This window comes from Aphelocoma coerulescens, unplaced genomic scaffold (genome assembly GCF_041296385.1).
Source record: "Aphelocoma coerulescens isolate FSJ_1873_10779 unplaced genomic scaffold, UR_Acoe_1.0 HiC_scaffold_204, whole genome shotgun sequence".
NCBI classification, from domain to species: domain Eukaryota; kingdom Metazoa; phylum Chordata; class Aves; order Passeriformes; family Corvidae; genus Aphelocoma; species Aphelocoma coerulescens.
In genome coordinates this window covers 210,551-232,539 of record NW_027183550.1, presented here as the reverse complement: position 1 = coordinate 232,539, position 21,989 = coordinate 210,551, and the positions used below count along the sequence as shown (strand labels likewise).

The 21,989-nt window shown below is 54.8% G+C and overlaps 2 protein-coding genes across 2 annotated transcripts; one reads left to right on the top strand and one right to left on the bottom strand.

Annotated features, from left to right (window-relative positions):
* Positions 1-3: 3 nt before the first annotated feature.
* Positions 4-9,926, bottom strand: LOC138101143 (PAXIP1-associated glutamate-rich protein 1A-like). The gene is made up of 4 exons (XM_068998999.1): positions 9,807-9,926; positions 6,166-6,588; positions 4,009-4,091; positions 4-188 (listed from the first exon to the last, which is right to left on the bottom strand). The coding sequence occupies exons 2-4, from the start codon at positions 6,579-6,581 to the stop codon at positions 4-6; spliced, it is 684 nt and encodes a 227-aa protein (XP_068855100.1). The 5' UTR covers positions 6,582-6,588; positions 9,807-9,926.
* A 188-nt stretch (positions 9,927-10,114) lies between these two features.
* On the top strand, positions 10,115-19,193 carry VKORC1 (vitamin K epoxide reductase complex subunit 1). The gene is made up of 3 exons (XM_068999005.1): positions 10,115-10,286; positions 12,392-12,501; positions 18,799-19,193. The coding sequence occupies exons 1-3, from the start codon at positions 10,120-10,122 to the stop codon at positions 18,993-18,995; spliced, it is 474 nt and encodes a 157-aa protein (XP_068855106.1). The 5' UTR covers positions 10,115-10,119; the 3' UTR covers positions 18,996-19,193.
* The last annotated feature ends 2,796 nt before the right edge of the window (positions 19,194-21,989 follow it).

Here is a 21,989-nt window from a genome sequence, read left to right as displayed (position 1 = left end):
GTGTCAGTACTTGCGCTGGCGAAGGAAGAAGCCCGGGGGGCGTTTTGGGGTGGGGGAGTCGCCGTTTTCGGGGGGGAAAAGGTCCTGGCCGGTGCGGAGGATTTGCTCTTCCAGCTTCTTGTGGCGTTTCATGTCGGACAGGACTTTGTCCAGGCGAGCTTCCCGCTTCTGGCCTCGGCTGGGAGCGCCTGCGGGGGGAGGGAAGGGGAAGGATTCAGGGGGATTTCTTGGGGATTTTTTGGGGTTTTTTTGGGGTTTTTTTGGGGTTTTTTTGGGATTTTTTGGGGGTTTTTTTGGGATTTTTTGGGATTTTTTTGGGGGGTTTATTGGGATTTTTTGGGGTTTTTTTGGGGGGTTTATTGGGATTTTTGGGGTTTTTTTGGGGGGTTTATTGGGATTTTTTGGGAGTTCTTTTGGGGGTTTTTTTGGGGGGTTTATAGGGATTTTTTGGGATTTTTTGGGGGTTTTTTTGGGGGGTTTATAGGGATTTTTTGGGATTTTTTGGGGTTTTTTTGGGGGTTTTTTTGGGATTTTTTTGGGATTTTTTTGGGATTTTTTTGGGGATTTTTTGGGATTTTTTGGGGATTTTTTTGGGGGGTTTATTGGGATTTTTTGGGGTTTTTTTGGGGGGTTTATTGGGATTTTTTGGGATTTTTTGGGGGTTTTTTTGGGGGGTTTATAGGGATTTTTTGGGATTTTTTGGGGTTTTTTTTGGGGTTTTTTTGGGATTTTTTTGGGATTTTTTTGGGGTTTTTTTGGGATTTTTGGGGGGTTTTTTTGGGATTTTTTGGGAGTTCTTTTTGGGGGTTTTTTGGGATTTTTTGGGGGTTTTTGGGATTTTTTTGGGATTTTTTGGGAGTTCTTTTGGGGGGTTTATTGGGATTTTTGGGGGTTTTTTGGGATTTTTTTGGGGTTTTTTGGGATTTTTTTGGGATTTTTTGGGAGTTCTTTTGGGGGGTTTATTGGGTTTTTTGGGGGTTTTTTGGGATTTTTTGGGGGTTTTTTGGGATTTTTTTGGGATTTTTTGGGAGTTCTTTTGGGGGGTTTATTGGGTTTTTTGGGGTTTTTTTGGGATTTTTTGGGGGTTTTTTGGGATTTTTGGGGATTTTTTGGGAGTTCTTTTGGGGGGTTTTTTTTGGGATTTTTTTGGGGTTTTTTGGGATTTTTTTGGGATTTTTTGGGAGTTCTTTTGGGGGGTTTATTGGGTTTTTTGGGATTTTTTGGGGGTTTTTTGGGATTTTTTTGGGATTTTTTGGGAGTTCTTTTGGGGGGTTTATTGGGATTTTTGGGGGTTTTTTGGGATTTTTTGGGGGTTTTTGGGATTTTTTTGGGATTTTTTGGGAGTTCTTTTGGGGGATTTATTGGGATTTTTGGGGGTTTTTTGGGATTTTTTGGGGGTTTTTGGGATTTTTTTGGGATTTTTTGGGAGTTCTTTTGGGGGGTTTATTGGGTTTTTTGGGGGTTTTTTGGGATTTTTTTGGGGTTTTTTGGGATTTTTTTGGGATTTTTTGGGAGTTCTTTTGGGGGGTTTATTGGGATTTTTGGGGGTTTTTTGGGATTTTTTTGGGGTTTTTTGGGATTTTTTTGGGATTTTTTGGGAGTTCTTTTGGAGGGTTTATTGGGTTTTTTGGGGTTTTTTTGGGATTTTTTGGGGGTTTTTTGGGATTTTTGGGGATTTTTTGGGAGTTCTTTTGGGGGGTTTTTTTTGGGATTTTTTTGGGGTTTTTTGGGATTTTTTTGGGATTTTTTGGGAGTTCTTTTGGGGGGTTTATTGGGATTTTTGGGGGTTTTTTGGGATTTTTTTGGGTTTTTTTGGGATTTTTTTGGGATTTTTTGGGAGTTCTTTTGGGGGGTTTATTGGGTTTTTTGGGGGTTTTTTGGGATTTTTTGGGGGTTTTTGGGGATTTTTTTGGGATTTTTTGGGAGTTCTTTTGGGGGGTTTATTGGGATTTTTGGGGGTTTTTTGGGATTTTTTTGGGGTTTTTTGGGATTTTTTGGGGATTTTTTGGGAGTTCTTTTGGGGGGTTTATTGGGTTTTTTGGGGTTTTTTTGGGATTTTTTGGGGGTTTTTTGGGATTTTTGGGGATTTTTTGGGAGTTCTTTTGGGGGGTTTTTTTTGGGATTTTTTTGGGGTTTTTTGGGATTTTTTTGGGATTTTTTGGGAGTTCTTTTGGGGGGTTTATTGGGATTTTTGGGGGTTTTTTGGGATTTTTTGGGATTTTTTTGGGGTTTTTTTGGGATTTTTTGGGAGTTCTTTTGGGGGGTTTATTGGGATTTTTGGGGGTTTTTTGGGATTTTTTGGGGGTTTTTTGGGATTTTTTTTGGATTTTTTGGGAGTTCTTTTGGGGGATTTATTGGGATTTTTGGGGGTTTTTTGGGATTTTTTGGGGGTTTTTGGGATTTTTTTGGGATTTTTTGGGAGTTCTTTTGGGGGGTTTATTGGGATTTTTGGGGGTTTTTTGGGATTTTTTGGGGGTTTTTGGGATTTTTTTGGGATATTTTGGGAGTTCTTTTGGGGGGTTTATTGGGTTTTTTGGGGGTTTTTTGGGATTTTTTTGGGGTTTTTTGGGATTTTTTTGGGATTTTTTGGGAGTTCTTTTGGGGGGTTTATTGGGATTTTTGGGGGTTTTTTGGGATTTTTTTGGGGTTTTTTGGGATTTTTTTGGGATTTTTTGGGAGTTCTTTTGGGGGGTTTATTGGGTTTTTTGGGGTTTTTTTTGGATTTTTGGGGGATTTTTTTGGATTTTTTGGGGTTTTTTTGGGGATTTTTTTTGGATTCTCCTGGGATTTTTGGGGGGGTTTTTTTAGTGTTATTTGAGGATTTTTATGGGGTTTTTGGGTATTTTTTTGGGATTTTTTTGGGATTTCTGAGGTATTTTTTTGGGATTTTTTGGGATTCTCCTGGGATTTTTGGGGGCTTTTTTGGATTTTTTTGGGGTTTTTTTGGGATATTTGGGGGATTTTTTGAGGGGTTTTTTTGGGATTTTTTGGGGGTTTTGAGGGGTTCTTTGGGTTTTTTTGGGTATTTTTTGGGAATTTTGAGGGTTTGTTTTGAATTTTTTTGAGGGTCTTTTGGGATTTCTTTTTTTATTTCTTGGGGATTTTTGGGGGATTTTTTTGGGGATTTTTTGGGGTTCTTTTGAGAGTTTTTTTTGATTTTTTGATTTTTTTTATTTTTTGAGGATTTTTTGGGATTTTTTGAGGATTTTGGGGATTTTTTTGGGGTTTTTTTTTGGGGGGAGATTTTTTGAGGTTTTTTTTTTAAGGTTTTCTTGGGGTTTTTTGAGGTTTTTGTGGGGTTTTTTGGTATTTTTTTAATTTTTGGGAGTATTGGGGTTTTTTTTGTTTTTTTGGAGGGGATTTTGGGGATTTTTTGGGATTTTTTTGGATTTTCTTCGATTTTTAGGGGGTTTTGGGGGGAGTTTTTTGGGATTTTTTTAATTTTTGGGGATTTTAGGTTTTTTTTTGTTCGGTTTTTTTGGGGGATTTTTTGAGGATTTTTTAGGGGGGATTATTTTTATTTTTGGGGGTTTTTTTGAGGTTTTTTGGTTGGTTTTTTTTTTTAGTGTTTTGGGGTATTTTTCGGGTTTTTTGGGGATTTTTTCAGATGTTTTTGGGTATTTTTAAAAATTTCTTGGGGGTTCTTGGGGCTTTTTTGGGGGTTTTTTTGGGGTTTGTTTTTTTTTTGGGGGGGGTGTTTTTGGGATTTTTTAAAATTGTTTTTGGTGGTTTTTTGGGAGGGGGTTGAGGTTTTTCTGGGTGGCTCTTTTTTGATTTTTGGGGGTGTTTTTTTGGGGGGTTTTCTATTTTTTTATTTTTGGGGGGGTTGGGGATTTTTTGAGGGTTTTTTTTTATTTTTGGGGGGAGGTTTTGGTTTCTTTTGGGTTTTTTGAGGAGTTTTTTTTTTATTTTTGGGGGGGGTTGGGAATTTTTGGGTTTTTTTTTTTTTATTTTGAGGGGGGGTTGGGTTTTTTGGGGGTTTTTTGGGGGGTTTTTTTGGGGGGGTACCTGGGGTGCGGCGCCGGTCGATGAGGGAGGGGTTGGGGGGGAGGGGGTCGTCGTCGAAGTCGAATTCCGTAGGGGGAGGAGGTCTGGGGGGGGGGGGAATAAATAAATAAAAAGGGGAGGTTTGGGAAGGGTTAAAATTCCAGTGGGATTCAGCCCAAAATTCCCCTAATCCCACCCAAAAAATTGAGCTGAAATTCCCTCAAATCCACCCAAAAAATTGGCCCAAAATTCTCTCAAATGCCCCCAAAATGCCCTCAAATCCACCCCAAAATTCCCTTAAATCCACCTCAAAATTCCCTTAAATCCATCCCAAAAATGAACCCAAAATTCCCTCAAATCTCCCCAAAAATTGGCCCAAAATTCCCTCAAATTCCCCCCCAAAAGTTGGCCCAAAATTCCCTCAAATCCACCCCAAAATTCCCTCAAATCAACCCCAAAAATTGGCCCAAAATTCCCACAAATCTCCCCAAAAATTGTCCTGAAATTCCCTCAAATCCACCCAAAAAATTGGCCCAAAATTCCCTCAAATCCATCCCACAAATTGTCCCAAAATTCCCTCAAATCCACCCCAAAATTGGCCCAATATTGCCTTAAATCCACCTCAAAAATTGACCCAAAATTCCCTCAAATCCACTGAAAAATTGAGCTGAAATTCCCTTAAATGCCCCCAAAATTCCCTTAAATCCACCCCAAAAATTGGCGCAAAATTGCTTCAAATCCTCCAAATTTGCCCCAAATCTCCCAAACCTTCCCAAATCCATTCCAAAACCCTCCCAAACCCCCCAAAATCCCCTCCAAAACCCCTCAAATCCATCCCAACCCCCCCAAAAATCCCTCAAATCCATCCCAAACTCCCCCAAAACGCCCCCAAATCCCATCCAAATCTCTCCCAAATCCCATCTAAACCACTCCAAACCCCCCCAAATCCCATCCAAACCCCCCCAAATCCCATCCAAACCCCCCCAAATCCCATCCAAACCTCCCCAAATCCCATCCAAACCCCCTCCAAATCCCATCCAAACCTCCCCAAATCCCATCCAAACCCCCCCAAATCCCATCCAAACCTCCCCAAATCCCATCCAAACCCCTCCAAATCCCATCCAAACCTCCCCAAATCCCATCCAAACCCCCCCAAATCCCATCCAAACCCCCCCAAATCCCCCGCAAACCCCCCAAATTCCCCGATTCCCACTCACTCCTGGTGCCGCAGCTCCGCTCCCGGGCTGCCCGCCGGCCCCGCTCCATCCAAACCCCATCCAAACCCTTCCTAACCCCTCCAAATCCCCCCCAAACCTCCCCAAATCCATCTCAAACGGCCCCAAATCCATCCAAACTCCCCCCAAATCCAATCCAAACCTCCCCAAATCCCATCCAAACCCCCCCAAATCCTCTCTCCCTGCACTCACTCCTGGTGCCGCAGCTCCGCTCCCGGGCTGCCCGCCGGCCCCGCTCCATCCAAACCCCCCCAAATCCCATCAGAACCCAATCCAAATCCCCCCAAATCCCATCCAAACCTCCCCAAATCCCACCCAAACCTCCCAAATTCCCCAATTCCCACTCACTCCTGGTGCCGCAGCTCCACGCTCGGGCTGCCCGCCGGCCCCGCTCCATCCAAAGCCCCCCAAACCCCTCCAAATCCCATCCAAACCCCCCCAAATTCCCCCCAAACTCCCCGATTCCCACTCACTCCTGGTGCCGCAGCTCCGCTCCCGGGCTGCCCGCCGGCCCCGCTCCATCCAAACCCCCCCAAATCCCATCCAAATCCCATCCAAACCCCCCCAAATCCCCCCCAAACTCCCCAATTCCCACTCACTCCTGGTGCCGCAGCTCCGCTCCCGGGCTGCCCGCCGGCCCCGCTCCATCCAAACCCCATCCAAACCCTTCCTAACCCCTCCAAATCCCCCCCAAACCTCCCCAAATCCATCTCAAACGGCCCCAAATCCATCCAAACTGCCCCCAAATCCCATCCAAACCTCCCCAAATCCATCCCAAACCCCCCCAAACCCCCCAAATCCTCTCTCCCCGCACTCACTCCTGGTGCCGCAGCTCCGCTCCCGGGCTCCCCGCCGGCCCCGCTCCCTCCAAACCCCATCCAAACCCTTCCTAACCCCCCCAAACCCCCCCCAAACCCCCCAAATCCTCTCTCCCCGCACTCACTCCTGGTGCCGCAGCTCCGCTCCCGGGCTCCCCGCCGGCCCCGCTCCCTCCTGCTCGGGCTCTGCGCTCGCTCCGCCGCCGCTGCCGGGGCCGCGCTGCTCGGGGCTGGGCGGGCGGCGGGGCCGGGGGACGCAGCGCAGCGGCAGCAGCCCCGCCCGGGCGATGCCCTCGTAGAGCCGGCGGATCTCGTCGGGCCGCGGGGTCCATCCCCCGGGCGGCTCCGAGCCCTCGAGCTCCTCGTCGCTCCAGGGGATGGCCCAGGCGTCGATATCGGCGGGGGCGGGGTCGGGGTCGGCGTGAGGGGGGTCCGCGAGGGGGGATGGAGGTGGCTCCGGAGGGGTTTGGGGGTCCGGGGAGCGGTCGGAGACCGAGAGGGAGTGGAGGGTGGAGGTGACGGGGGAGGGGAGGGAGGACATGGTGGGGCTGGGGTGGGGGAGGAAAGAGTGGGGAAAGGGGGGAAATAGAGTGGGAAAGGGGGGGGAAAGAAGGGGGGGAAGAGTGGGAAAAGGGGGAAAAAAGAGTGGGGAAAGGGGGGAAAAAGAGTGGGGAAAGGGGGGAAAAAAGAGTGGGGAAAGGGGGGAAAAAAGAGTGGGAAGGGGGAAAAAAGAGTGGGGAAAGGGGGGAAAAAAGAGTGGGAAGGGGGGGAAAGAAGGGGGGAAAGAGTGGGAAAAGGGGGGAAATAGAGTGGGGAAAGGGGGGAAAAGAGTGGGAAGGGGGGGAAAGAAGGGGGGAAAGAGTGGGGAAAGGGGGAAAAAAAAATGGGGAAAGGGGGGGAAAGAAGGGGGGAAAGAGTGGGGAAAGGGGGAAAAAAGAGTGGGGAAAGGGGGGAAAAAGAGTGGGGAAAGGGGGGAAAAAAGAGTGGGGAAAGGGGGGGGAAAAGAGTGGGAAGGGGGGGAAAGAAGGGGGGAAAGAGTGGGAAAAGGGGGGAAATAGAGTGGGAAAAGGGGGGAAATAGAGTGGGAAGGGGGGGGAAGAAGGGGGGGAAAGAGTGGGAAAAGGGGGAAAAAAGAGTGGGGAAAGGGGGGAAAAAAGAGTGGGAAGGGGGGGAAAGAAGGGGGGAAAGAGTGGGAAAAGGGGGGAAATAGAGTGGGGAAAGGGGGGAAAAGAGTGGGAAGGGGGGGGAAAGAAGGGGGGAAAGAGTGGGGAAAGGGGGAAAAAAGAGTGGGGAAAGGGGGGAAAAAGAGTGGGAAGGGGGAAAAAAGAGTGGGGAAAGGGGGGAAAAAGAGTGGGGAAAGGGGGGAAAAAAGAGTGGGGAAAGGGGGGGAAAAAGAGTGGGAAGGGGGGGAAAGAAGGGGGGAAAGAGTGGGAAAAGGGGGGAAATAGAGTGGGGAAAGGGGGGAAAAGAGTGGGAAGGGGGGGGAAAGAAGGGGGGAAAGAGTGGGAAAAGGGGGAAAAAAGAGTGAGGAAAGGGGGGAAAAAGAGTGGGAAGGGGGAAAAAAGAGTGGGGAAAGGGGGGAAAAAGAGTGGGGAAAGGGGGGGAAAGAAGGGGGAAAAAGAGGGGAAAGAGGGGGAAAAAGAAGGGGGGAAAAGAGGAAAAAGAGTGGGGAAAGGGGGGGAAAGAGTGGGAAAGGGGGGGGAAAGAAGGGGGAAAAGAGTGGGAAAAGGGGGAAAAAAGAGTGGGAAAGGGGGGAAAAAAGAGTGGGGAAAGGGGGGGAAAGAAGGGGGGAAAAGAGGGGAAAGAGTGGGGAAAAGAAGAGGGAAAAAGAGGGAAAAAGAGGGCGAAAAGAGTGGGAAAATGGGGAAAAAGAGTGGAAAATGGGAAAAAAAGAGTGGGAAAGGGGGGGAAAGAAGGGGGAAAAAGAGCGGGAAAAGGGGGGGAAGGGGGAAAAAGAAGGTGGGAAAGAGGGAAAAAGAGTGGGAAAAGGGGGAAAAGAGTGGGGAAAGGGGGGGAAAAGAAGGGGAAAAGAGTGGGAAAAAGAAGGGGGGAAAGGGGGAAAAGAGTGGGAAAAGGGGGAAAAAAAGGGGGAAAAAGAAGGGGAAAAAGAGGGCAGAAAGAGTGGGAAAATGGGGAAAAGAGTGGGAAAGGGGGAAAAGAAAGGGGGAAAAGAGTGAAAATGGGGGAAAAGGGGGAAAAAGAAGGTGGGAAAGGGGGAAAAAGAGTGGGAAAAGGGGGCAAAAAGAATGGGAAAGGGGGGAAAAGAAAGGGGAAAAAGTGGGAAAAAGAATGGGAAAAAGAGAGCGAAAAGAGTGGGAAAATGGGGAAAAGGAGTGGGAAAGGGGGAAAAGAAAGGGGGAAAAGAGGGAAAAGGGTGGGAAAAGGGGGAAAAGGGGGAAAAAGGGAAAAGCGGAGGGAAGAGTAGGGAAAAAGAAGGGGAAGGAGGGAAAAGAGGGAAAAAGAGTGGGAAAAGGGGGAGGAAAGGGGGGAAAAGGGGAAAAATGGAGAAAAAGGAGGAAAAGAGGGGGAAAAGGGGGGAAGAGTGGGAAAAAGAAGGGGAAAAGGGGAAAAAGAGTGGGAAAAGGGGGAGGAAAGGGGGGAAAAGGGAGAAAAATGGGGAAAAAGAGGGGGAAGGGGGGGAGGGGGAGGAAAGGGGGGAGATTGGGGATTTTGGGGGGGAAAAAGGGGGGATTTGGGGGAAAATTGGGATGGGAGGATGAGAACTGGGGTGATCCCAGTGCTCCCAGTGCGATCCCTGAGGGGATCCCAGTGCTCCCAGTGCGATCCCTGAGGTGATCCCAGTGCTCCCAGTGCGATCCCTGGTGATCCCAGTGCTCCCAGTAGGATCCCTGAGGCGATCCCAGTGCTCCCAGTACGATCCCTGAGGGGATCCCAGTGCTCCCAGTGCGATCCCTGGTGATCCCAGTGCTCCCAGTACGATCCCTGAGCTGATCCCAGTGCTCCCAGTGCGATCCCTGGTGATCCCAGTGCTCCCAGTACGATCCCTGAGGGGATCCCAGTGCTCCGAGTACGATCCCTGAGGTGATCCCAGTGCTCCCAGTGCGATCCCTGCTGATCCCAGCGCTCCCAGTGCGATCCCTGACACACTCCCAGTTCCTTTATTTTGATCCCTGCTGATCCCAGTGCTCCCAGTACGATCCCTGAGGCGATCCCAGCGCTCCCAGTGCGATCCCTGGTGATCCCAGTGCTCCCAGTACAATCCCTGAGCTGATCCCAGTGCTCCCAGTGCGATCCCTGGTGATCCCAGTGCTCCCAGTACGATCCCTGAGGGGATCCCAGTGCTCCCAGTGCGATCCCTGCTGATCCCAGTGCTCCCAGTAGGATCCCTGAGCTGATCCCAGTGCGATCCCTGGTGATCCCAGTGCGATCCCTGAGGGGATCCCAGTGCTCCCAGTATAATCCCTGAGGCGATCCCAGCGCTCCCAGTACGATCCCTGACACACTCCCAGTTCCTTTATTTTGATCGCTGCTGATCCCAGTGCTCCCAGTAGGATCCCTGACACAATCCCAGTTCCTTTATTTTGATCCCTGCTGATCCCAGTGCTCCCAGTACGATCCCTGAGGCGATCCCAGCGCTCCCAGCCCCAGCATTTCCCCTCCCGCTCCCTCCCTCAGGGGCTCTCTCCCCTCACGGCGCCGCCATCTTGCCCCGTGACGTCACCGCGACCCCTCCCACCCTTCCCCCCCCTCCCCCAAATTCCCACCCCTCCCCCCTTTTCCGCGACCCCTCCCGGGCCTCACTCACCGACCCCCGGCCTCTCCCCGCCGGCTCCGGGGGGCTCCGAACCGGCTCCGGGGCCGAGCCGGGCCCCTCACTCAGCTCCCGACCTCCATCTTGGCCCCGCTCCCGCCATTTTTTTTTCCCCTCCCCGCGCGCTTCCTCCCTCCCCCCCCTTCCCGCCACCGCGCCTGCGCGCCACCCGCGGAACTACAACTCCCGTCACCCCCCGCGCGCGGGTACCGGAAACGGGGCGGAGCGTTCCCGACCGTTGACCAATCAGCGGGGGGGAAGCGGGGGAGTGGCAGCGGCGCCGACCAATGGGGGCTCGGCGATGTCGATGATGACGATGATGGCGGCGGCGGCGCGGGTGGCGCTGTGCGTGGCGGGCGCGGCGCTGTCGCTGTACGCGCTGCACGTGGAGCACGAGGCCGCGAGGGACCCCTCGTACCGCGCCGCCTGCGACCTGGCGCCGGCCGTGTCGTGCACGCGGGTGTTCTCCTCCCGGTAAAAGCCCCGGGAATGGCCCGGGAATAACGGGAAAAGTGAGGGGGGGGGGGGGGCGGGGCGGGGGTGGGGGAGAGCTGTGAGGGGAACGGCGACGGCGGGAAAAGGCGGGCCGCTAGGGGGCGCCGTCGGCGGCGCCGTGAGGGGAACGGCGACGGCGGGAAAAGGCGGGCCGCTAGGGGGCGCTGTCGGCGGGGCCGTGAGGGGAAGGGGGTGAGGGGGGCGATGGCGGGAAAAGGGGGAGGGGGCGTGGTTTGGTTTTTGGGGGGCGGGGTTCGTGTCGGGTATGGCCGTATATGGCGGTGGGGGGCGTGGTTTATAGTGGCCACGCCCATATAGGTTTGCAGAGGGCGTGGCCAGTATTAGCCACGCCCGTAAAGGGGTTGAAGGAGGCGAGGCCTGTGTTAGCCACGCCCAGACATGGCTGAAAAGGGCATGGCCTGTGCTAGCCACACCCACACAGGGTTGAGGAGGCGTGGCCTGTGCTAGCCACGCCCATACATGTTGGAGGAGGTGCGGCCTGTGGTAGCCACGCCCATGCTGGGATGGAGGAGGTGTGGCCTGTGTTAACCACGCCTATCTATGGCCGTGGAGGCGTGGCCTGTGCTAGCCACGCCATACAGGGGCGGGGCGCATGGCCTGCATTAGCCACGCCTATAGAGGCTTGCGGTAGGCGTGGCCTGTATTTGCCACGCCCATATAGGGGTGCAGGAGGCGTGGCCTGTGTCAACGATGCCGATAAGGTGGCGGGGGCGTGGCCTGTGTTAGCCACGCCCATACAGTGCTGGAGGAGGCGTGGCCTGTATTAGCCACGCCCATACACGGTGTGGAGGCGTGGCCTGTGTTAGCCACGCCCATAGAGGGTTGCGGTGGGTGTGGCCTGTATTAGCTATGCCCACATGGGGTCAGAGGCGTGGCCTGTATTAGCCACACCCATCTATGGTCGAGCAGGCGTGGCCTGTACTAGCCACGCCCATAAAAGGTTGGAGGAGGCGTGGCCTGTGCTAGCCACGCCCATACAGTGCTGGAGGAGGCGTGGCCTGTATTAGCCACACCCATCTATGGTCGAGCAGGCGTGGCCTGTGCTAGCCACGCCCATACAGTGGTGAGGGTGTGGCCTGTGATAGCCACGCCCATCTATGGTAGAGGAGGCGTGGCCTGTGCTAGCCACGCCCATACAGTGGTGAGGGTGTGGCCTGTGATAGCCACGCCCATAGAGAGTTGTGGTGGGCGTGGTCTGTATTTGCCACACCCACGTAGGGTTGCAGGAGGCGTGGCCTCGACTAGCCACGCCCACATAGGGGATCAGAGGTGTGGCCTGTGTTAGCCACGCCCACATTTGGGTTGTAGGGGTGTGGCCTTCCTTAGCCACGCCCATCTACCGCGAGGAGGCGTGGCCTGCGTTGATCACGCCCATATATTGCGCGGGAGGCGTGGCCTGTATTAGCCACGCCCATCTGTGGTTGAGGAGGCGTGGCCTGTGCTAGCCACGCCCATACAGTGGTGGGGGTGTGGCCTGCATTAGCCACACCCATAGAGGGTTGTGGTAGGGGTGGCCTGTATTAGCCACGCCCACATAGGGTTGGGGGCGTGGTCTCTACTAGCCACACCCATCTAGGGTGTTGGAGGCGTGGCCTGTATTAGCCACACCCATCTGTGGCTGCAGAGGCGTGGCCTTCCTTAGCCACGCCCACATATTGTGAGGGAGGCGTGGCCTGCATTAGCCACGCCCAAACGAGGCTTGGGGGCGTGGTCTGCATTAGCCACGCCCAGGGATGTTGTGGTGGGTGTGGCCTGTACTAGCCACGCCCATATAGGTGTGTCGGGAGGCGTGGCCTGTGTCACCGCGCCCATATTTGGTTTTGTGGGTGGGCGTGGCCTGCTTTAGCCACGCCCACCTGGGGCGAGGAGGCGTGGCCTGTGCTAGCCACGCCCATGTCTCGTTTGGGGGCGGGGCTTAGCGGTGGGCGGGGCTTAAAGCACCAGGGCACCAATGGGAGCTGGGGGGGGCGGGGCTTAGAGCGCCGCCGCGCCATATATGGGCGTGTGGGCGTGTCCGAGCGGTCGGTGGGCGTGTCCGGGCCTTGCCACGCCCCTTTTTGCAGGTGGGGGCGGGGCCTGGGCCTGGTGGAGCCGGTGCTGGGCCGGGACAGCGCCCTGAACGTCCCCAACGGCGCCGTCGGGCTGCTCTTCTACCTCCTGCAGGGGCTGCTGGGTAACCGGGACTGGGAGGGACTGGGAGGGTCTGGGAGGGGATTGGGGGAAATGGGAGGGGATTGGGGGGCACTGGGAGGAGATTGGGAGGGACTGGGAGGGGATTGGGAGAGACTGGGCGGGACTGGGAGGGGATTGGGAGGGGCTGGGAGGGGATTGGGGGGGCACTGGGAGGGACTGGGAGGCACTGGGAGGGGATTGGGAGGGACTGGGAGCAACTGGGAGGGACTGGGGGGGCACTGGGGGCACACTGAGGGCACACTGGGAGGGACTGGGAGGGGATTGGGAGGGACTGGGAGCGACTGGGAGGGACTGGGAGAGGACTGGGGGGGCACTGGGGACAAACTGGGGGCACTGGGAATGAGCTGGAGACACACTGGGGACACTGGGAGGGACTGGGAAAGACTGGGAGGGACTGGGAATACCTTGCGGACACTGGGAATGAACTGGGGAAGACTGGGAACACTGGGAATGAACTTGGGACACTGGGAATTAACTGGGAACAAACTGGGGACAAACTGGGAACACTGGGAACGAACTGGGGACACTGGGAATGAACTGGGAGCACTGGGAATGAGCTGGGAGCACTGGGAATGGCTCAGTGACCCCCCTGGGCACAAACTGGGGACACACTGGGAACACTGGGAATGAGCTGGGAGCACTGGGAATGAACTGGGAGCACTGGGAGTGGCTGAGGGACCCCCTGGGAATGAACTGGGAGCACTGGGAATGGCTCAGTGACCCCCCCTGGGCACAAACTGGGGACACACTGGGAACACTGGGAATGAGCTGGGAGCACTGGGAATGAGCTGGGAGCACTGGGAGTGGCTGAGGGACCCCCTGGGAATGAACTGGGAGCACTGGGAATGGCTCAGTGACCCTCCTGGGCACAAACTGGGGACACACTGGGAACACTGGGAATGAGCTGGGAGCACTGGGAATGAACTGGGAGCACTGGGAGTGGCTGAGGGACCCCCTGGGAATGAACTGGGAGCACTGGGAATGGCTCAGTGACCCTCCTGGGCACAAACTGGGGACACACTGGGAACACTGGGAATGAGCTGGGAGCACTGGGAATGAACTGGGAGCACTGGGAATGGCTGAGGGACCCCCTGGGAATGAACTGGGAGCACTGGGAATGGCTCAGTGACCCTCCTGGGCACAAACTGGGGACACACTGGGAACACTGGGAATGAACTGGGAGCACTGGGAATGAACTGGGAGCACTGGGAATGGCTCAGTGACCCCCCTGGGCACAAACTGGGGACAAACTGGGGACACTGGGAATGAGCTGGGAGCACTGGGAATGGCTCAGTGACCCCCCTGGGCACAAACTGGGGACACACTGGGAACACTGGGAATGAACTGGGAGCACTGGGAGTGGCTGAGGGACCCCCTGGGAATGAACTGGGAGCACTGGGAATGGCTCAGTGACCCCCCCTGGGCACAAACTGGGGACACACTGGGGGCACTGGGGATGAACTGGGAGCACTGGGAATGAACTGGGAACACTGGGAATGGCTCAGTGACCCCCCTGGGCACAAACTGGGGACAAACTGGGAACACTGGGAATGAACTGGGGGCACTGGGAATGAACTGGGAGCACTGGGAGTGGCTGAGGGACCCCCTGGGAATGAACTGGGAGCACTGGGAATGGCTCAGTGACCCCCCTGGGCACAAACTGGGGACACACTGGGAACACTGGGAATGAACTGGGAGCACTGGGAATGAGCTGGGAGCACTGGGAGTGGCTGAGGGACCCTCTGGGAATGAACTGGGAGCACTGGGAATGAGCTGGGAGCACTGGGAATGGCTCAGTGACCCCCCTGGGCACAAACTGGGGACACACTGGGAACACTGGGAATGAGCTGGGAGCACTGGGAATGAGCTGGGAGCACTGGGAATGAACTGGGAGCACTGGGAATGGCTCAGTGACCCTCCTGGGCACAAACTGGGGACACACTGGGAACACTGGGAATGAGCTGGGAGCACTGGGAATGAACTGGGAGCACTGGGAATGAACTGGGAGCACTGGGAATGGCTCAGTGACCCTCCTGGGCACAAACTGGGGACACACTGGGAACACTGGGAATGAGCTGGGAGCACTGGGAATGAACTGGGAGCACTGGGAATGGCTCAGTGACCCCCCTGGGCACAAACTGGGGACACACTGGGGACACTGGGAATGAGCTGGGAGCACTGGGAATGAACTGGGAGCACTGGGAATGGCTCAGTGACCCCCCTGGGCACAAACTGGGGACACACTGGGGACACTGGGAATGAGCTGGGAGCACTGGGAATGAACTGGGAGCACTGGGAATGAACTGGGAGCACTGGGAATGGCTCAGTGACCCCCCTGGGCACAAACTGGGGACACACTGGGAACACTGGGAATGAGCTGGGAGCACTGGGAATGAACTGGGAGCACTGGGAATGAACTGGGAGCACTGGGAATGGCTCAGTGACCCCCCTGGGCACAAACTGGGGACACACTGGGAACACTGGGAATGAGCTGGGAGCACTGGGAATGAACTGGGAGCACTGGGAATGGCTCAGTGACCCCCCTGGGCACAAACTGGGGACACACTGGGAACACTGGGAACGAACTGGGGACACTGGGAATGAACTGGGAGCACTGGGAATGAACTGGGAGCACTGGGAATGGCTCAGTGACCCCCCTGGGCACAAACTGGGGACAAACTGGGGGCACTGGGAATGAGCTGGGAGCACTGGGAATGAACTGGGAGCACTGGGAGTGGCTGAGGGACCCCCTGGGAATGAACTGGGAGCACTGGGAATGGCTCAGTGACCCCCCTGGGCACAAACTGGGGACACACTGGGAACACTGGGAATGAGCTGGGAGCACTGGGAATGAACTGGGAGCACTGGGAATGAACTGGGAGCACTGGGAATGGCTCAGTGACCCCCCTGGGCACAAACTGGGGACACACTGGGAACACTGGGAATGAGCTGGGAGCACTGGGAATGAACTGGGAGCACTGGGAATGGCTCAGTGACCCCCCTGGGCACAAAGTGGGGACACACTGGGGACACTGGGAATGAGCTGGGAGCACTGGGAATGAGCTGGGAGCACTGGGAGTGGCTGAGGGACCCCCTGGGAATGAACTGGGAGCACTGGGAATGGCTCAGTGACCCCCCTGGGCACAAACTGGGGACACACTGGGAACACTGGGAATGAGCTGGGAGCACTGGGAATGAGCTGGGAGCACTGGGAGTGGCTGAGGGACCCCCTGGGAATGAACTGGGAGCACTGGGAATGGCTCAGTGACCCCCCTGGGCACAAACTGGGGACACACTGGGAACACTGGGAATGAACTGGGGACACTGGGAATGAACTGGGAGCACTGGGAATGAACTGGGAGCACTGGGAATGGCTCAGTGACCCCCCCGGGCACAAACTGGGGACACACTGGGAACACTGGGAATGAGCTGGGAGCACTGGGAATGAACTGGGAGCACTGGGAATGGCTCAGTGACCCCCCTGGGCACAAACTGGGGACACACTGGGAACACTGGGAATGAGCTGGGAGCACTGGGAATGAGCTGGGAGCACTGGGAGTGGCTGAGGGACCCCCTGGGAATGAACTGGGAGCACTGGGAATGGCTCAGTGACCCCCCTGGGCACAAACTGGGGACACACTGGGAACACTGGGAATGAGCTGGGAGCACTGGGAATGAACTGGGAGCACTGGGAATGGCTCAGTGACCCCCCTGGGCACAAACTGGGGACACACTGGGAACACTGGGAATGAGCTGGGAGCACTGGGAATGAGCTGGGAGCACTGGGAATGAACTGGGAGCACTGGGAATGGCTCAGTGACCCCCCTGGGCACAAACTGGGGACACACTGGGAACACTGGGAATGAGCTGGGAGCACTGGGAATGAACTGGGAGCACTGGGAATGAACTGGGAGCACTGGGAATGGCTCAGTGACCCCCCTGGGCACAAACTGGGGACACACTGGGAACACTGGGAATGAGCTGGGAGCACTGGGAATGAACTGGGAGCACTGGGAATGGCTCAGTGACCCCCCTGGGCACAAACTGGGGACACACTGGGAACACTGGGAATGAGCTGGGAGCACTGGGAATGAGCTGGGAGCACTGGGAGTGGCTGAGGGACCCCCTGGGAATGAACTGGGAGCACTGGGAATGGCTCAGTGACCCCCCTGGGCACAAACTGGGGACACACTGGGAACACTGGGAATGAGCTGGGAGCACTGGGAATGAACTGGGAGCACTGGGAATGGCTCAGTGACCCCCCTGGGCACAAACTGGGGACACACTGGGAACACTGGGAATGAGCTGGGAGCACTGGGAATGAGCTGGGAGCACTGGGAATGAACTGGGAGCACTGGGAATGGCTCAGTGACCCCCCTGGGCACAAACTGGGGACACACTGGGAACACTGGGAATGAGCTGGGAGCACTGGGAATGAACTGGGAGCACTGGGAATGAACTGGGAGCACTGGGAATGGCTCAGTGACCCCCCTGGGCACAAACTGGGGACACACTGGGAACACTGGGAATGAGCTGGGAGCACTGGGAATGAACTGGGAGCACTGGGAATGGCTCAGTGACCCCCCTGGGCACAAACTGGGGACACACTGGGAACACTGGGAATGAGCTGGGAGCACTGGGAATGAGCTGGGAGCACTGGGAGTGGCTGAGGGACCCCCTGGGAATGAACTGGGAGCACTGGGAATGGCTCAGTGACCCCCCTGGGCACAAACTGGGGACACACTGGGAACACTGGGAATGAACTGGGGACACTGGGAATGAACTGGGAGCACTGGGAATGAACTGGGAGCACTGGGAATGGCTCAGTGACCCCCCTGGGCACAAACTGGGGACAAACTGGGGACACTGGGAATGAGCTGGGAGCACTGGGAATGAGCTGGGAGCACTGGGAGTGGCTGAGGGACCCCCTGGGAATGAACTGGGAGCACTGGGAATGGCTCAGTGACCCCCCTGGGCACAAACTGGGGACACACTGGGAACACTGGGAATGAGCTGGGAGCACTGGGAGTGGCTGAGGGACCCCCTGGGAATGAACTGGGAGCACTGGGAATGGCTCAGTGACCCCCCTGGGCACAAACTGGGGACACACTGGGAACACTGGGAATGAGCTGGGAGCACTGGGAATGAACTGGGAGCACTGGGAATGGCTCAGTGACCCCCCTGGGCACAAACTGGGGACACACTGGGAACACTGGGAATGAGCTGGGAGCACTGGGAATGAGCTGGGAGCACTGGGAGTGGCTGAGGGACCCCCTGGGAATGAACTGGGAGCACTGGGAATGGCTCAGTGACCCCCCTGGGCACAAACTGGGGACACACTGGGGACACTGGGAATGAGCTGGGAGCACTGGGAATGAACTGGGAGCACTGGGAGTGGCTGAGGGACCCCCTGGGAATGAACTGGGAGCACTGGGAATGGCTCAGTGACCCCCCTGGGCACAAACTGGGGACACACTGGGAACACTGGGAATGAACTGGGGGCACTGGGAATGAACTGGGAGCACTGGGAGTGGCTGAGGGACCCCCTGGGAATGAACTGGGAGCACTGGGAATGGCTCAGTGACCCCCCTGGGCACAAACTGGGGACACACTGGGGGCACTGGGAATGAGCTGGGAGCACTGGGAATGAGCTGGGAGCACTGGGAGTGGCTGAGGGACCCCCTGGGAATGAACTGGGAGCACTGGGAATGGCTCAGTGACCCCCCTGGGCACAAACTGGGGACACACTGGGAACACTGGGAACGAACTGGGGACACTGGGAATGAACTGGGAGCACTGGGAATGAACTGGGAGCACTGGGAATGGCTCAGTGACCCCCCTGGGCACAAACTGGGGACACACTGGGGGCACTGGGAATGAGCTGGGAGCACTGGGAATGAACTGGGAGCACTGGGAATGGCTCAGTGACCCCCCTGGGCACAAACTGGGGACACACTGGGAACACTGGGAACGAACTGGGGACACTGGGAATGAACTGGGAGCACTGGGAATGGCTCAGTGACCCCCCTGGGCACAAACTGGGGACACACTGGGAACACTGGGAATGAACTGGGAGCACTGGGAATGAACTGGGAGCACTGGGAGTGGCTGAGGGACCCCCTGGGAATGAACTGGGAGCACTGGGAATGAACTGGGAGCACTGGGAATGGCTCAGTGACCCCCTGGGAATGCACTGGGAGCACTGGGAATGAACTGGGAGCACTGGGAATGAACTGGGAGCACTGGGAGTGGCTGAGGGACCCCTCCCCTCCCGCAGGGCTGCGGCGGGGCCGGGCGGCCGCGCTGGCCCTGCTGGGCACCTCGGTGGCCTCGGCGGCGGCGTCGCTGTGGCTCGCGGGGGTTCTGCTCTTCGGCCTCGGCGACCTCTGCCTCGTCTGCCTCGGCTCCTACGGCCTCAACCTGGCCCTGCTGGGCCTCAACGTGCGCCGCTGGAAGCGCCCCAAAACCGACTGAAAGCGCCCCAAAAACGGCCTGGGGCGCCCCAAAACCGACTGAAACGGCACCAAAAACGGCTGAAACGGCCCCAAAAACGGCTGAAACCGCCCCAGGAATGGCTGAAACCGCCCCAAACCGACTGAAAGTGCCCCAGAAACGGCTGAAACCGCCCCAAAAACGACTGAAACCGCCCCAGAAACGGCTAAAACCGCACCAAAAATGGCTGAAAGCGCCCCAAAAATGGCTGAAAGCGCCCCAAAAACGGCTGAAAGCGCCCCAAAAATGGCTGAAACGGCCCCAAACCGACTGAAACCGCCCCAAAATCGACTGAAAGCGCCCCAAAAACGGCTGAAACGGCCCCAAAAACGGCTGAAATGGCACCAAAAACGGCCTGGGGCGCCCCAAAACCGACTGAAACCACCCCAGAAATGGCTGAAACCGGCCCAAAAATGGCTGAAACCGCCCCAAACCGACTGAAAGCACCCCAGAAACGGCTGAAACCGGCCCAAAAATGGCTGAAATGGCACCAAAAATGGCTGAAACTGCATCAAAAACGGCTGAAAGCGCCCCAAAAATGGCTGAAACGGCCCCAAACCGACTGAAACCGCCCCAAAATCGACTGAAAGCGCCCCAAAAACGGCTGAAAGCGCCCCAAAAACGGCTAAAACCGCACCAAAAATGGCTGAAAGCGCCCCAAACCGACTGAAACCACCCCAGAAATGGCTGAAACCCCCCCAGAAATGGCTGAAACCGGCCCAAAAATGGCTGAAACCACCCCAAAAATGGCTGAAACCGCCCCAAACCGACTGAAAGTGCCCCAGAAACGGCTGAAACCGCCCCAAAAACGACTGAAACCGCCCCAGAAACGGCTGAAACCGCACCAAAAACGGCTGAAAGCGCCCCAAAAATGGCTGAAAGCGCCCCAAAAACGGCTGAAAGCGCCCCAAAAATGGCTGAAATGGCCCCAAACCGACTGAAACCGCACCAAAATCGACTGAAAGCGCCCCAAAAACGGCTGAAAGCGCCCCAAAAACGGCTAAAACCGCACCAAAAATGGCTGAAAGCGCCCCAAACCGACTGAAACCACCCCAGAAATGGCTGAAACCCCCCCAGAAATGGCTGAAACCGGCCCAAAAATGGCTGAAACCACCCCAAAAATGGCTGAAACCGCCCCAAACCGACTGAAAGTGCCCCAGAAACGGCTGAAACCACCCCAAAAACGACTGAAACCGCCCCAGAAACGGCTGAAACCACCCCAAAAATGGCTGAAACCGCCCCAAAAACGGCTGAAACGGCCCCAAACCGACTGAAATGGCACCAAAAACGGCTGAAACCGCCCCAGAAATGGCTGAAACCTCCCCAAACTGACTGAAAGTGCCCCAGAAACGGCTGAAACCGTACCAAAAATGGCTGAAACCGCCCCAAAAATGGCTGAAACCGCCCCAAAACCGACTGAAAGCGCCCCAAACCGACTGAAAGCGCCCCAAAATTGGGGTGAAAGGAGAAGTTGTTACAGGAAAGGGAGAGAAAGTGATGATCAAGTGGCTTAAATTGACCTAAAATGGGATTGAAGGGAGCAAAAGTGGCATTAAAGTGTCTTAAACTGCCCCAAAATGGGGTTAAAGTGTCTGAAATGGGCCAAAAATGGCAATAAAGTGACCCAAAATGGGATTAAAGTGTCTGAAATGGGCCAAAAATGGCATTAAAGTGACCGAAAATGGGATTAAAGTGTCTTAAACTGCCCCAAAAATGGCATTAAAGTGTCTGAAATGGGCCAAAAATTGCATTAAAGTGACCCAAAATTGGATTAAAGTGTCTGAAATGGGCCAAAAATGGCATTAAAGTGACCAAAAATGACCTTAAAGTGACCCAAAGTGACACTGAAGTGTCTGAACCCACCCAAAATGCCTGAAACTTCCCCAAAACCGCCCTGAAACTGCCCCAAAACCGCCTCGAAGGCCCCGAAATTGGGGTAAAAAAGAGAAATTTATGGTAAAAGGAGAGAAAGTGCCATTAAAATGTTTTAAACTGCCCCCAAAAATGGCATTAAAGTGACCAAAAATGACCTTAAAGTGACCCAAAGTGACACCGAAGTGTCTGAACCAACCCAAAACCGCCTGAAACTGCCCCAAAACTGCCCCAAAACTGCCTGAAACTGCCCCAAAACCGCCTTGAACGCCCCGAAATTGGGGTAAAAAAGAGAAATTTATGGTAAAAGGAGAGAAAGTGGCATTAAAGTGTCTTCAACTGCCCCAAAATGGGATTAAAGGCAGCAAAAATGGCATGAAAGTGTCTGAAATGGGCCAAAAATGGCAATAAAGTGACCAAAAATGACCTTAAAGTGACCCAAAGTGACACTGAAGTGTCTGAACCCGCCCAAAATGCCTGAAACTGCCCCAAAACCGCCCTGAAACTGCCCCAAAACCGCCCTGAAACTGCCCCAAAACCGCCTCGAAGGCCCCGAAATTGGGGTAAAAACCAGAAAATTATGGTAAAAGGAGAGAAAGTGCCATTAAAGTGTCTTCAACTGCCCCAAAAATGGCATTAAAGCAACCAAAAATGGGATTAAAGTGTCTTAAACTGCCCCAAAAATGGCATTAAAGTGACCAAAAATGGGATTAAAGTGTCTTAAACTGCCCCAAAAATGGGATTAAAGTGTCTGAAATGGGCCAAAAATGGCATTAAAGCAACCAAAAATGGGATTAAAGTGTCTGAAATGAGCCAAAAATTGCACTAAAGTGACCAAAAAATGACATTAAAGTGTCTTCAACTGCCCCAAAATGGGATTAAAGGCAGCAAAAATGGGATTAAAGTGTCTGAAATGGGCCAAAAATGGCAATAAAGTGACCAAAAATGACCTTAAAGTGACCCAAAGTGACACTGAAGTGTCTGAACCCACCCAAAATGCCTGAAACTGCCCCAAAACTGCCCTGAAACTGCCCCAAAATCTACCTGGAACCACCCAAAACCGCCTGAAACTGCCCCAAAACTGCCCTGAAACTGCCCCAAAAC

What these genes read in the sequence shown, in the direction of transcription:
- LOC138101143 (XM_068998999.1), bottom strand. Translation starts at nt 6,581, where the DNA reads ATGTCCTCCCTCCCCTCCCCCGTCACCTCCACCCTCCACTCCCTCTCG. An exon ending in GCGGAGCTGCGGCACCAGGA is followed by an intron (nt 4,092 to 6,165) that starts GTGAGTGCGGGG and finishes CCCCCCCCCCAG; the next exon opens with ACCTCCTCCCCCTACGGAAT. An exon ending in CGACCGGCGCCGCACCCCAG is followed by an intron (nt 189 to 4,008) that starts GTACCCCCCCAA and finishes CTCCCCCCGCAG; the next exon opens with GCGCTCCCAGCCGAGGCCAG.
- VKORC1 (XM_068999005.1), top strand. Translation starts at nt 10,120, where the DNA reads ATGATGACGATGATGGCGGCGGCGGCGCGGGTGGCGCTGTGCGTGGCG. An exon ending in ACGCGGGTGTTCTCCTCCCG is followed by an intron (nt 10,287 to 12,391) that starts GTAAAAGCCCCG and finishes CCCTTTTTGCAG; the next exon opens with GTGGGGGCGGGGCCTGGGCC. An exon ending in CCTCCTGCAGGGGCTGCTGG is followed by an intron (nt 12,502 to 18,798) that starts GTAACCGGGACT and finishes CCCCTCCCGCAG; the next exon opens with GGCTGCGGCGGGGCCGGGCG.